The sequence below is a fragment of the Oenanthe melanoleuca genome, chromosome Z, assembly GCF_029582105.1.
Source record: "Oenanthe melanoleuca isolate GR-GAL-2019-014 chromosome Z, OMel1.0, whole genome shotgun sequence".
Classification (NCBI taxonomy): domain Eukaryota; kingdom Metazoa; phylum Chordata; class Aves; order Passeriformes; family Muscicapidae; genus Oenanthe; species Oenanthe melanoleuca.
Window position 1 is genome coordinate 27,186,636 of NC_079362.1, and position 15,307 is coordinate 27,201,942.

General features: G+C 40.6%; 1 protein-coding gene across 1 annotated transcript in view; it reads left to right on the top strand.

The window, feature by feature from the left end:
• Positions 1–15,307, top strand: part of SNX30 (sorting nexin family member 30) — a 42,693-nt gene that overhangs the window by 22,133 nt on the left and 5,253 nt on the right. The window contains exons 3-7 of the mRNA XM_056513039.1: positions 1,979–2,089; positions 5,768–5,926; positions 8,240–8,435; positions 9,084–9,283; positions 14,805–14,891. Of these exons, the coding sequence (XP_056369014.1) occupies positions 1,979–2,089; positions 5,768–5,926; positions 8,240–8,435; positions 9,084–9,283; positions 14,805–14,891 (753 nt within the window). The remainder of the gene's footprint in view (positions 1–1,978; positions 2,090–5,767; positions 5,927–8,239; positions 8,436–9,083; positions 9,284–14,804; positions 14,892–15,307) is intronic.

Here is a 15,307-nt window from a genome sequence, read left to right on the forward strand (position 1 = left end):
CTAGAGGTGAACGGTAGCTAATGTATGGTTTGTGTACTGGGACTTAACCCTGGTTTCCTACTCCTAGATAGTCCTATATGATTTTCCTTAACTGTTAGCAGAATAGTGGTTAATAAGCTTCTCAGTGCTAAGAGATGGGAGACTTTATTTTCATTCTCATGCTACAGGATAAGACACTGTAGTGTGTAGCCCTTTTGATTACTCTCATTCACTCACTGTCTGATTTCATAAAATGCCTTTGGGCAGTGACAGCCGGTTCACAGAAGCTCTGCCTTCTACTAAGTTACTGCTGCTTTGCCCCACCCTTTTTTCTTTTTTTTTAATTCCAGAATAATGCCATTCAGTCTCTTACTCAAAACGAGTGAAAATGATTCAAAATGATGTCTCAGAAGTCACATTTATAGTGTGGCACTCTTAGACGTTAAATAAGCTGGTGTTACTCTGGGATGTCTGTAGCTGAGTAAAGCACAGATCTGCAGTGAATATCGAGGTCTTGGTAGTCCCTCATCTACAAACACAACTGCTCCAATTCATGAGGATTTGTTGTTAGTCTGTGGACTAACCTCTGTATTGCTTACCATGCCTAGCAGGTTAAAGAAGGCAGGAGCTGATCCTGATTTCTTCTTTTTGTCTGTCTGTGTCTTCCTTTACTAGAAGCCAAACTATGTCATAGGTAATAACACATCAGCTTGCTGCTTACAAGCTAGTATTCTAGACCTGCTGTGCTGTTGATACTGTGTTAAGGCTCCCAGCTTCACCCTAGAAAGGGGTTTCATATGTAGAACTTTTACAGGATCCCTAGTGGTGACTGTTGGGAGTAAAATGCAGCAGCTGAAGAGCTAGAATCATCCAGAGAGCAAGTGAAGAGGTGGATTGCATTCAAAGGCTGCTACTGGCTTGGACTAGCAAAGCAACTAGGTGCTGGACTCGATGCCAATTCAAAGCTGGGGTTGCCAGTGTATTCCCCAGAATGTGCTGGGTTTGATGCCCGGCTGCAGGCATGTAGTGTTCTGGCACTGCAAGCCATTCATTGCAAGACGGACATAATGCTGCAAATAACTTAAGTATAGCTGCCTGTGCTTCTCAGTGGAACATAACTACAACAAACACCGTCTACCTTCTGATCAGGACTGCAATACCAGGCTCTTCAGCAGACACTCCTAGTTGGTACATGATTTCACAAGTGCTTTTAGGCAGTTGCAGTATGTCCTGTGCAAGCAGCCCCATACCATCAGCCTTCCAGATTATAGACTGTTCAAAGGCTGGGTAAAACACTTGCTGGTAGTTTATCTGCATACTTACTTTTTTTCCCTCGAACTTGTAATGACCTCACTCTAAAGAAGGAACATTTTAAAGATTTTATTTAATGTACTAATATATCTAATCGGGCATACTCATAAACAGACTTGTTTCTTCGTCTTGGAAGTCAACAAAAGTAGTCCGTCAATCTTTGCAGTGGCTTATGTTCTCATCTTTTGACCTTGGAGTGTGATAAGCCTATCAATTGCAGAATACAGGACAGTGATGAAACACTTTCTCACCTGTGGATAGTGCATGTAATAGAATCAACAAGCCAGTAAACACCTTTAGTTTTAATTCTTGATGGTTAAAATAGTCTTGTCCTCACGATGAATATCTCATACAGTCTTTGCAATCTTGCAACTGCTGAGAGAGTAATTGTGGCATGCAGTGCTTTTGCTCTATGGACTTCTACCATGACAAGAGCAGAAAATGTAATGAACTACATATAGATCTTAACACATCAGCTCCAAGCAATCATTTTTCATATTGCTGCTTTTCCACTGCTTGAAAGGCCAGAGGATCTTTCTCTCATGCTGGCTCTACAATTTTGGGGATTAAGACCCTCCTGCAAGGCTTGTCTGGCTTCACCCTGGCCAGGGATGCTGTACTGCATTTGCTGCTAAGCTCTGTAGTGAGAGGCCTTGCTGCACACTAAGTGTATCCTGTTCTTTTCCAGACCACACGAGCAGAGTTTGATTTGCCAGAGTATTCTGTCCGTCGGCGGTACCAAGACTTCGACTGGTTGAGAAACAAGCTGGAAGAGTCTCAGCCAACACATCTTATTCCCGTAGGTAGTAAGCAAGAATCTGCTGTTAAGGACAGTTGTGCATCTGTCTTCCAAGGGTAATATTTGGATGATGTGCATCTAGATTTAAAAAACAGTACTTCATTCTCTTTGACTATTTATAGAGTTTAATGTGGTAAATATGGTGTCTTATAGTAGAGTGGAAAGATCTTCCTATTCCTTACTAGTTAGGAAGCTTAGACTTTTCTTGAGAGGCACACCTGAGGGGTGAGCTTTGTTAGCTTCCTGCAGGGCAGAACATGTGCTGACTACAGTAGCTGTGACATAAATAGAATACATTTCATCTGTTTGCTCAGTTATTACATCTGTATTTCAGAGCATCTAGGGATTATGAAAAGCCATTTCTAGTCTCGGTTCTCGAGATGGCCTTTTGAGCTGGTTTTACAGAGTAATTTAAAACTATTTGTGCTAGCACTTAATAGCACTGACGTGTAATAGCACAGATTTGGAAGTCTCAACCGCTGGCTTGGTAGCTATTGCATGCCTTCAGTGGGTAGAAGCTTACCTAATAAGTTTAGCTAAACTACTGCACCCATTGCTGCTGAAACTGGTGATCTGACCACCTGATTTGATGTGAGGCGGTTAGTACTGCCTTAGATGTTTATTGTGTGAGTAGGTAGGAAACCTGTGAGATCACCACCTTCAGCCTTTTTGAACAAAGACATTTAAAAAGCCCTGTAGGAATTGAATTGGCGGGAAATAGCAACACTACTAGCATACTTTGGCGTGCCTCTTTGGGGTGGGTGATGAGGTGGAAGTTTCTCTGCCCTCCCTTCCTCCCTCAGCAAGGAGTAGGCTGTGTGAGAAGTACTGTTAGGTTGCTCTATGGTTGAGCACTGTTTAAGTCCTTAATTATGCTGGGGCTTGCCTCAAGTGTAATAATAGCTGAGTGTCTCAGAGACAAGAAGTACTTCACAAAATCGTGTGACGCCACTAACTGGCTGCAGGTATGCTTAGTGAACAGTAGGGAAAAGAAAGACAGTGAGCTTGAGAGCAAAAGATGGAGATGTGTAATATGTTAAGTGCCTATACTGTTTTCTCTCACCGCATTCTCTGAACAGCTGGAGCAATCACGATTAAGTTTCTGCAGATTCTTGTGTACACTAGCAGGCGGCCAGTTCTGCCTGCAGCCTGCAAGGCTGTAAATAGTAGTCAAGTCATAGCCAGGGTATCAAGCTGCTTTGCTCTGACCAGGAATTTGTTCACACAGAACACCAAGCTTAGCACGAGTAGCTGTAATACTGGAGGTGGAACCCGCTGCAAACAAGCCAGTATCTTAGGTGCCTTTCTTCTAGAAAATCTGTAGATAAAAGGATGTGCTGCCTTATTTTATCTGTTTATGCACAAGTTAGCAATTACAGACTCTCCTATTAATCCTTTTTTCAGGGTATGGTGAGGAGGCTGCTGTAGGCTTTATGTATTTGTCATCTAGAAATAGATGAGGTGAAGAAGCTAAAGGCAGTTTCAGATGTGCTGACTCAAGTGTATTCTGAAAAGATGTTTCAAAACAATTTAAGACTGTCTGTATTTGTAATTATAGATACTGCAATCCCTGAAAGCCTTCTGTTTTAACAAATTATTAAAAGGGAGTTGTCTTCCTAATCTCAATATAGTGATTCTGCCTAAAATCTTCCTGTAGCAAATGATGTGTCTTCTCAGTGCAGTGTGTCTTGACAGCCTGCACTTAGGAGCCAAAACTAAGATCAGTATGGGTTCCTTTTCATCTCTTCAGTTACTGATAGTTGCTTCTTTTTAAAAGAGCTGAGACATTTTAATATTTTGTTTCAAAAAACAGTAAAATTGATCTCAGATCTATCTCAAGACTAGAAAGGTAAACATAATATGGCCAAGATTCTTGTCCTTGGATGGTCTTGTTTGGATACCTGAAGCCATTTCTGATGGCAATGAACTCTGCTCATGTCTCAGCAGGGAAAAATAAATTGTTAAGATGGAAGACTATTAGAAAAAATTAACACAGTTAAAGCAAGATAATCAGTTGCTAGCTGTGTGTATTGAATACTTGAGATGGACCTCCAGAGGCCTAAAATGGAAGGGAATGTACCTACTGCTGTATCGCAACCAGGTTAAATGGCATAAATCTTTGTAGTAGAGGTGCATTCTTCAAATGCTCAAACTTTAGTGATTAGTCAGTGCCAGTTTGTATGTGTTTGGTTGAACTAGGGTTCTTTAGACTACTCTTCCTTTCCCTCTTTTTTTTCCTCTTTATACTTTTTTCTTTTCCTCCTGCATATGGTGCTGAGCTAGTGACTTCCTAGAGTCCCAGTTAAAGTTTACAAAGCAAAGGAAGAGAGTTTCTTCCTCTCTGAAGACTAATGCACAAGGCATTATACTTCTGAAGAGGCCTAATGATAGTGTACCTGATAGTGGTTTAACTAGAATGACTGACTTATTTGAATACTAAGCATAATAAGGTAAGTCTTAAATTAGAAGAACCAAATACAGCGGTCAAAATGTAGTTGTGTAGCAGCTAAGTCATGCTGGCTGTGCTTTTCTTGGAGATACAGTCTTCATATACAACCTACATCAGCTCAGGTAAGGTTAGAAAGCAATATGTATAGATTTTTTTTCTTTAATTATTTTTGAAACAGATTTTAGATGACAGATTCTTTGCGGAAGAGAATCCTGATTCCTGCATTGGGTGAAAATGGCTGTCGTTCCTGGCCTAACTGTAAGCAGATTGCCCGGATGGACTAGGTGACAAGAATGAAATGCAAGGAACAATTTTAAAACTGATATTAATGTTGAAGTCCATGCTGAACAAAAAGCACCTCTAGTAGTAGAGCTGAAACGAAGCAGGCTTCAGCTTGAAAAGTAACTTTCCATCCAGAGTGGTACTTCAGAGTCTGTGCTCCAAGTGTAACGGCAAGACTGTGTAACTAGCAAGTCTGGAAACAGTCTGGGCTTACATGTCAAGCTGAACTGCAGAGATGAACTGATAGGCTCAAAACTGTAAGATGTAAAAGTGGATGTATCATCAGGCTTTTGTCACTTATGGAGACATACTCAGAAAAGTCAGTTGTGATAGATGACCAGGTGTGCTCATATTTAGAAAAGATCCAGCCATTTGCTGTGTTAAGCCCTTGGTTTGTTTTTTTGCTTAGTGTTCTCACTAAGGCTCTCAGCATTTTACAGGAGGGCCCTGTTCAAAAGCTCTAAATTGTTCAAGAGGATGTGTAGGGAGTAAGTAGAATTGTCAAATTTTCTGAGTTCCAGAGACCAGGCAGCCTTGCTTCAACACTGGGAGTGTGTGTGGGGGGGGTGTGGGTGTGTCTGTGTGTGCTCTTCTGGTATAATTAGTGTTCAGCTCTTCTGGCATCTCTTCAGAGCTGGATCTTGAACATGGATGGCAGTAGGGAGAGCAGTCTAAGCTAGGCTACAAGTAGTTAGTGTGAGTACTGCCCGACTTCCCTGCTGTGACTCTCAGCTGAAGCCACACAGTAGAATGGCTAGCTTTAAGCCATATCAGCTAAAGGATAATTCTGAGCACCGCTTGCAGCCCATCTGATGCATGATTCCTGTTAGCAAACACAGTGTTTCAGTTCCTGTTAAGACTGGAATTTGATTGCTTTGTTAGTTTCCAAGTAACAGAAGCAAGTTTTTGGTCGTCTGAATCTCGTGTTGTTTGCTTATCTCTCACAGCCTCTTCCTGAAAAATTTGTGGTGAAGGGTGTTGTTGATCGCTTTTCGGAAGAGTTTGTGGAAACAAGGAGGAAAGCATTAGACAAGTTCTTGAAGAGAATAACTGATCACCCAGTGCTGTCTTTTAATGAGCACTTCAACGTCTTTCTCACAGCTAAGGTAAGCCAGTAACTTCCAAATGCAGTTGTTGACCTCTGCAGTCCCTTCTGAAATGAGGGTAAAAAGGCTTTGACAAAGCTATGTCTGCAGATCAGAGCTTCCTCTAAAATAGCAGAGGGTTATTGGGCACTCTGACTATTGTGTGTGACAGACTCTTGTGTGTGACAACAGTATGGGTTCCCTGTGCATGAAGGGAAGAGGAATCCCTCTCCGCCGACTGATAAATTGAATTCTCCAGACCTGATTGTTTTATAGATTAGAACATACTGCTATTATGCAAGAGCGAATAAAAATTCAGAAAACTGTAGACTTTAAAATCCTTTTTTGGGGAGGAGGGAAGGGGGAGAGGAAGAAAAGTCTCCGTTGCACAAAAGCTTGGAAATTTCTTGACTTTTTATCTTGTTTGTGCTTTTTATATTGTTTGCACTTGATGCTCTCAAAACTAAGCATGGAGGCCTCATTCTTATTTGGTCTCAGCCAGCAATTTCATGCTTGTCTTCTGCATGACTCATGCAGGAATGGTGCAATTTTCTTTGACTTTTTTTAGAACTGCATTTCAAATAAGACTAGGAGAACCTGCAGCTATGCTTGGGTTTTACCAGATGAGTGAGAAGAGCTGTAAAAGCATGCCTTTCCAAAGTCACATTACTATAGCTCACTTAAATGTGATGTTTGAGCTCACTTCAGGTTCCTGCTCTGCTTACTGTTAATAATCAATCTCCAGTGTTCTTTTATTTCCACTCCATGGTGAACTTCACTGAAACAAGCAGAAATAGAGAATTTGTTTAGCACATTAAATGTCATATAGCTCTATTCCTCTTTTGATCTATCTAAGCGTGATGCAGCTTTCTTAGCTGCTTTTTTTGTCTTCTCCCACCCCTGAGAAATGAATGTCAAGGGCTTCATCCTCTGATTTGGGAGGAGTTTGCCTTGAGGTTACAGAACATCCTGGGAGGTGAGGGGAAAGGACACCTGTTCTGCTGACTGTCTCCAATGTTTGAACTTGGTCTAGTGGAGCAGTGAGGTGTCAGTTCAGTGTACTAGGACTTCTGAATTTCATTACTACAGGAAGTCATGAGATCACATCCTGGCTGAAAAAGAGAAATTAACATTTCTTTTTGTTCCTGTGTAGACCTATAACATACCAGAATGCTTGAGAGTGAGTGAATAATTTTGAGTTCAAGGATCTTTTCTGATGCCTTTGAGGACATGTGGAAAGAAAAAGCCAAACTGCATTTACATGCAAACATAATTGAAATTTATATTAGCTGCTAAGATGTCAGATTTTATTAATCAGATTTACATTTGACTTATGTTAAGTAGTTGGAAGGAATACCATATTACATGTTTTGAAGATGGCTGCTGTTTGTTTTTAGGTTTTTTTTTTTGTTCTTTTTTTTTTTTTTTTTTTTTTAAGAACACTTAAGCTTTTAGTCTAGTTTGTAATAATACATCTGAATTCTTGATCTCTGTAGGCCTAGCTGGTTTGAGAACATCTCTTCCTCAGACTCTATAGGATGATAGCTGTAGCTCCTGAGCCTGTTTTGGTATGTTGAATACTGACCTCTGCTGGAAGAAGTAAAATGAAAAACTGCAGCATTTTGGCTAACTAAAACCATTTTTTCTTCCTGGTGTACTATTAAGGTGAAATCCCATGAAAATTGTAGGCAAGCAGTCTTGTTAACGTAAATTATCTGAAAGTTAGTTTACGCTAATGTGTAAGGGAGTGTGAAGGAAGTTTACACTTTCTGTGGAGGCAGCGTGGTTGCATCTGACCCAGCCTGAGCTACAGTCTCTTGCAGAGAAGCTTTGCTGGTCTCCCCATGCTGCATTTCTCTCCATGCAGTCTTCACTTGCCTTCTGTTTGACCAACAGAACTGGAGTGAGGTGTGCAGTGTGTGGCTCTATAGGAGGTCATTAAAGCCAGCTGGTAGATGAATGATGTGGACTGTTTCGGTGGAACCAGAGTTGCCTGCTTCCCTGGTGAGAGTAAAGGAACATGGGAAAGTATGGCCACATGCAAAGATGAACTACTTAGTTATTTCTAATGTTCCTCATACTCTTCTCCTGGATAATTTGCCTCCATGAAGCCTTGGAGCTGTGCTCAGCTGTATAGCTTGTAGAAAGCAAGCTGCATGCTGCTTGTTCAAGGCTGCATGTCACATGTAATCTCTTGCTTTCACAAGATCTGATCTTGGAAAGTATCCTTCATTGTATTAATATTTAAACCTTCATTGTATTGCTATTTAAACATGTAAGTGAGTATTCTTAAACATTTTCTTTTTTGCTTTGTTTGCTTGTTTTAATTCCTAGGATCTTAATGCCTACAAAAAGCAAGGAATGGCTTTGCTGTCAAAGATGGGGGAGTCTGTCAAATACGTTACAGGAGGCTACAAATTAAGAAGTCGACCACTGGAGTTTGCAGCCATTGGGGATTATCTAGACACATTCTCTCTAAAACTTGGTACCATTGACAGAATAGCACAGCGGATCATCAAGGAACAGCTGGGTAAGGACACAAGGTGTTCCATCATAATATTTCAATTTGAATGCTCCGTGTCCTGTTCAGGTTGATAGCATGATCAAGGCAATTTGTGTAGATGATTCTGGCCTGTAACAAGTCACACACAGGGCAGAATCAAATGCCTGTTGCAGATTTGAAAAAGGCCCAAAACCTAACACAGTTATCTTATATTAGCTCAACTCTCCAAGTGTTTTTTAAAGTTGAACATTTTATACCAACCTACTGTCTTACTGGAGTAATTTTTTGAAAGACATTTGGAAGGTGGAAGAACCTGTAGATTGCACCTGGAGAATTACAAATGGAATTCCCAGACAAAGACAAGCTTTACAGGTCTGTCTTAGTAGAGTTAAGTTTTACGTACGTTTAAAGAACTGACCCTGGCTACTGCAAAGGTGCAAAAGTCTTTGTATTGGAAGTTTGTAGAAATGGAAATTTAAGAAAGAGGCAACTTGAACCTGTCACCTGTGCAGCCATAGAGCTCTGTCTGTTAAGAAGCTAATGTAACACAAGTCTTGACTCCCTATGGGGATTAATGTTTTCAAAATTGGCGCATAATTTCTCCTATTTTGTGTTTGCACATCTTTGTGCCTTGCTTATATTCTGTTAATCTATTTTTCCATGTGCCTCTTGTAGAGTACTTGGTGGAACTACGAGAATATGGACCTGTTTATTCAACCTGGGGAGGGCTGGAGGTTGAGCTATCAGAGCCACTGGAAGGAGTGTCTGCCTGTATTGGGAATTGCTGCACAGCTCTTGAAGAACTCAGTGAGGACATGACAGAAGACTTCCTGCCTGTGCTTAGGGAATATATATTGTATGCTGAGTCAATGAAGGTAAAGAGAGCCCTGTGGCAGAAAGTGATGTTGTGTTTGCCTAGAATTAGCAAATTCATTTTTTAACAGTGAGAGATGGTGGTAGTGGGAAAAGTGGGGAAGGAAATAATACATTAAGTAGGAAGATATTTTCATAGTCAAGACAAAGCTGGGTTTGTTTAATAGCAGGGTACTGTATAGGTCTGCTCTGGTCTTCAGTCAAGCTAGGGTAAGTATTGTAGGGCATACACAACATGTTGCAGAGTTGCCCCTTCATTGGTGTACCAGGTGGTACTCTACAGGAGACATCCTGTGGCTGCCTAGAATCTTTCTTTGAATTGAAGCCAGTTGTGCTTCAGCTCTTTACTAGAGGGTCACCGCCTGGTCCAACTGGAATTACAGTATTAGCAATTCCTCTCACTTGTATGTAGCAGAGTTGAGTGCCTTGTTTTAGAACTGTGCATCCAAAAGACAGACATTGCTTCCTCTGTCATCCCCATACCCTATGTCTGTTGTTAAGTTTTGCATACCAAGTAACTGCTTAAAGATGGTATTCTGTGGCTCGTAATCTTTCTAATAACTTAATGTTTTATTCCTTGTGCAGAAGTAATAAAAGTTACTTTAATGTGGGTTTTATTCTCTTGAAGCTAAAGAGTGTTGGTAATCAATCACATCTTATGGGAAAAAGAACTACTGAGTAAACTCCACTAACAAATGATATCAAGGACTTCAATTTGTCCATGAGGGCTTTTCACCATTTGACATGGCACAGTATGTGTAACATACATATATATATAGCAGTCCTGCTATAGGGTACTAACAGACAAGTTCCTTCTGAAGACTTCCCACTTGGAGCAACCATTACAAGGCTACGATATGTACTCCTTTACAAATCTAATAGCCCACTGTAAACTAACATCTGAACATGGTTGTCCTTCTCCATATTTATTTTAATCTCATCCTATGCTTCTCAAACTGAGAATTTAAACACTTACTTGTAGATGTCTTTTCCCAGTTTCAGGAGTTGTACATCTGTGTGGTTTAACAGCAAGTGACTTTGGAGTAATTCCTTGGGCATGTCACCATCAATTTGACCCCAGCATGAATGAAATGTATTGTCTTTATGGATCTATTAACAGTGAGCTGTAGGAAGCCTTGTCTCAGGGTTTTTGGTCTGTAGGAAGTGGAGGTGGATGGAGCATGCTTAAAAATAAACAGAGTGTGAGGCTAGTGATTAAATACTTTTAATTCAGAACATCTGGCTTTTGATGCAGAAAATGCCTACTAAACATGGCATCTGAAGGGGGAAGCTGAATTGTGAGGGGTGCTCTTCACAAATACAGCAGGAGAAGTTTTTTTAAGCTAAAAAGCAAGGGTTTCTTTAGCTGAAGAGGTACTTTAGGCAGATAATCACCACTCAGTGCAGGCAGAGCAGCATTACAGATTTGCACCTAGGCTTAGTTTTGGCCTTCTAGAGCTCTTTCAGAATGGCACTATCTCCAAGCCAACAGCTACTTAACTATCTAAAGTACTTCTTCAGCTAAAGAAACCCTTGCTTTTTTGCTTGAACTTTTTAGACTGTTGACTTGACTTTCTAGTGCTCTAAAGGATTATACTGTTTGGTGTGTGTCTTGGACATCTTACTAGCTTTACTTAGTCTTAAAATTTGAAAATCAAGAACAAAAACTACTGTTAGCCAAGCTAGACCATTAGTATTTTCCTTCCCTCTCAGATAGCAAAACTGAACTCTCTCAGGTCCTACAAAGTGCAGTTTTCTTCTGCTAGAAAACATCAGCCTGTTTCTGTTTCTGAAATGAGCAGCTACTGAACTGCCCTTGCAGAATCCTTAACACCAAGTAACCAACCAAGGAGTGCACCTTTGGAGTGCTGGACACTTCCTGTTGAAAGCTTCAGCTGCAGTGCATTCCTCTTCAGCTGCTGTGAGGACTACTTGTGAGGTGAAAGGCTGTTTCGGTCTTAGAGAACATCTTTTGCATAGGGTACTTGATGGAAGTAACTCTTCAGGTACTAGGAGTTCAGTGCAACCTTGATTAGCTTTCTTTGTTGCACATTTACCCCTGGTGTAGGTATGGGAACATGATCTGTAGAGCAGTCTATAGGTGGCTGAATGTATCTCTAGTAAGAACTGCCAGTTAATCTGTCCCTGTTCAGAGATGAAGAGGTCTTGATGTCTTCAGGAGCACTGTCTACCTGAGGGGAAGAGCCTGAGGGAGGTGCACATACAGAGTCAAAGCCCAGTAGTTCTGCTTGAATAGAATATTAGCTGATTTGAGGGAAGCCTAGCCTCTGGATTTGTTTGAAAGATATGCAGAAGAGGACAGAAACTGGCGTCGTGGCCATGAGTTAAATGTGCACTGGAAGTGTCTAGAAGAGACCCTTTCCAAATTACTTGCTTTGCTCAGCACTTGTTAGGCCACAACTGTGTTCAGTTTTTATCCCTCCTGCACTCAAAAAGATGTGGATAAGCTGAAGAGGCTCTGGAAGAGGACCACAAAGATGGTTCAAGAGTCTGAGAAGCCTGCTGTATGAGGAAAGGCTGAGAGAACTGGGTATGTTCAACCTTGAGGAAGAAGATTTAGGGAAAATATTATCGCTGTCTACCAGTATTTAAGTATGATGAAAGCTCCCTTTTCACAAGGAGACCCATGATAAAACAGGGAAAAACAGTGCAAATTACTCTTGGGGACATTTTCATTGAACACAATGAGGATCAACCTTTGGAATAATGTCCCTGGGGAAGTGGTGGATTCCCTAACACTGGACACATATAAGATCTAGCTGGACAGGGTGCTGATCCATCTTGTTTAGATTGTGCTTTTGCCATGAAGGATAGGTTGAGATAATGCTTGAGGTCTCTTCCAGTCTGGTGTTCTATGGTTTCTGTTACGTGGCAAGGCAATGTCTCAGTTCCTGGTGTAGTGAGGTCATTGTCAGTAAACATGTGGTACACATTTGCTGATGCACACTGGTGTTGCCTTGGGAGGCATTTGCAGAGCACAGAATCTCCTATACGTGATTAAGTGCAGATATTAGGATGTTACATGACTTGTGTTTGCTCAACATTGCTAGAAGGGATTATTATGTGATGATGATGAACACCCCAGGGGTGTTCTTGGACATTACTTTTAACTCATGTTTAAAGCAAGCACCACATTAATAGGTAACTGTGTCTTTAAGGGTGTGCAGTAACTGGAGATCCTCTTGTGATGTTTAGTCACAGTAGGAAACTATGTGGTGTGCAAACAAGATTGAAATTTAAATTTGAGATAGCAGGCTGGTGGCAAACTCCTCCTGAAGCTCTGTATCGGCCAAGGTGGAATGTTTCAACTAAATTCAAAATGGTGAAGGACCTGCTGAAACAAGGCTAAGTCTCTCATGTTCAGACACCACTGGTTTAATTCTGACCTGAATTAACTGAAGTGTGTTGATTGAGGTTTTTTTCGGTTTTGAGTTTGATTTCTTCCAACTTTTTTTTTTTAAACTTTTTTCTCTCCAAGTGAAGCCTTCACTAGTATTGCATGGTCTGTGGTAATTTTGAGGATGCTTGATGCAGAGCTTCTCATAATTGCTGCTAAAGCATCAAGGCATCGATCTAGAACAGAGGAGATTGCCTGGAGGTGCCTGAGGAAAATAGGGGACAAGTGAAAGGGAGGGCAATATTTTTTCATCACTTACAGGTTGGCCATTACTGGATACTTAAAACTGTGCCCACAAGCTCATTGTTAATGGTCCACAGTAGGTGGACTTGAGCACTTAAGGAGAATTAAGATACCTATTCTTTGAATCCAATTTGCCAATAACTTAATCATTGGCTACTGCTGGTATAGATTCAGCTTCCCTCACTAGCTCTAGGCTCTAAAGGCAAAATGCAATTGCTGGTGGTAGTTGTTTTTCACAGAAGAAATTTCATTTGGCTCCAGTTTAAGAGGCAATACAAAGTAGAAATACCTATTAAATCTCTCAGACTTGTGTTGCGTTGATAGCCTCAATTACTTAAAGGCCATCCCACACAGTTGCATAGATTCCAAAAAGAAGAGTGGTTTTTCAAACAAATATATCCAAAAGCATGCTTCTGCATCCCTTTTGGAACAAAAGGGAGAATTAAGCTGTTGAAGGTGAATTCTTCAGGTTTGCCCTCTTTTTATTGACTACTCTAATGGTAGCTTTGTGGATGGGGTACTATTCCTATTTATCATGAATTGAAGTTTATAAAGCTGTTGATGGCAGCATCTCTAGAGCAACTGCTTTGGTGACCTTCTCTTGGCTTTAGAAGAAGGAGGAGGCTGATGATGATTAGTAAATACAGGATTTGTACGTTCTTAATTGCTCTTAATTACATCTAGACTGGCTGTTAGAGCTTCAAGGAGCTACTCTTCTAAAAACATATTTCTGTAGGCAGCAGTGCTCATGAGTAGTCCTGTATTACCAGCCTTATCTGGACCTGTTAAAATGACTAGTTACCACTTTGTGTCCTAATGGGACAATTCCTTCTAGATGGCAGAAGGGAAGCCAAGTTGCAACAGAATTTCAAATTCAACAGTGAGTGTTGGCTGGCTTCTCTCTCAGCGTTTTTAATAATAATTTTGCAAAAACAGAATAATTAAAAAATACTAGTTATTTCTTTTGAAACCTGAAGTGATAAGTTGCCTGCTCTTGCAGACACAAAACTTTTAGTTTATTTAGTTTAGTTTATTTTTTAGTAAGTCATTCTTAGAATAGACTAATTCCTGTGGTTGTTTTCAAACTGTAGGACTGTAGTATAACCTTAGTGAAGGTCTTTGTGGATATCGTACTAGCTAAAGGGTAGCATCTTTGGCTCTCTGTTTTGAAAATACTCTCTAAAGAAAATGTTCACTGTTTGAGAAGCTCTCTCAGGCCAGTCCAGTGCTTTTTATATAAATTGTCCTTTTCATAATTTTCTACTTTTTTTAATGAGACCAACTACCAAACCCCACTCCCCAGACTGATCTAAAATAAATGCTTACTTTTGCTCTAACACCAGAATGTGACAGGTTGCTTTGAAGGATTCTGAAGAGTCTATGCAAGTGAAAAGGGAGCTGTGGTAAAAAAAAAGTCTGTGGTAGTCTTTCTGTCTCTCAGCCAATGCTGTTTTCTGTCTGCTGCTTGAGGATATCAGAAACTTTACATTAGCTCCTGTCAGCTTTGATGCTTTTGTTTATATCCTTTTCATGGTAGTAATAGGTCAACTGATGAATTAAACTTACTTAGTCAAGGTTATATAAATGGTTTCATGACAGCTTCTATCTTGCATGCCTCCAGCTTGTCAGATGTTGAATTTTATCTGCCTCTGCCAGCTGGTGGAGAGCAAGTGCTGTTTATTATTAAAAGCTAAACCCTAAAATAGGACCCCTAATAACCCCTGCAAAATAGGACAAAGTAAATCTGGAAGTCTGACTTGGGGCTTAATTGGCACTGAAGATGTATCACTTTAGAGTTTCTTGTGGGCTGGGGGAAGGAACAAGAGGATCCCTTCAAAGCTCTCTTTTTCTCTTGCCCATAGAATGTGTTGAAGAAGAGAGACCAAGTTCAAGCGGAGTATGAAGCAAAACTGGAAGCAGTAGCCTTGAAAAGAGAAGACCGTCCAAAGGTTAGCATTAAAAATTGCTCTATAAAAACTGTTTGCACTTACACTGCTTCCTGAAAAGAATGGAGATGCAGAACTTTCTTTTTTTCTGGATTTGGTGGCTTCTTTGTAATATAGGCAGTTTCTGGCAGAACAGAAATTTGTTGTTGACAAGCTGGTGTGAAATAAAGACCGAAGTGTAAATATATGTGACTTGTCTAGCAACTTCTGTACTATTGATCTTTTGCAGTTCAAAGCAGGATGATTCTGTAACACTTCAACAACAGCCAGCAGTCAGTTGGACTGTTCAGTGTCAAGTAACAAAGCAGTGGTAGAACAGTCCCTGGTGACTCAGCAGTATGCCAGCTAGCTGAATTAAGGTCCTGTCCCTGGCGCTGTGGAACTTTATTGTTGCAAAACACTGTTTTTGCTGTGGAGAA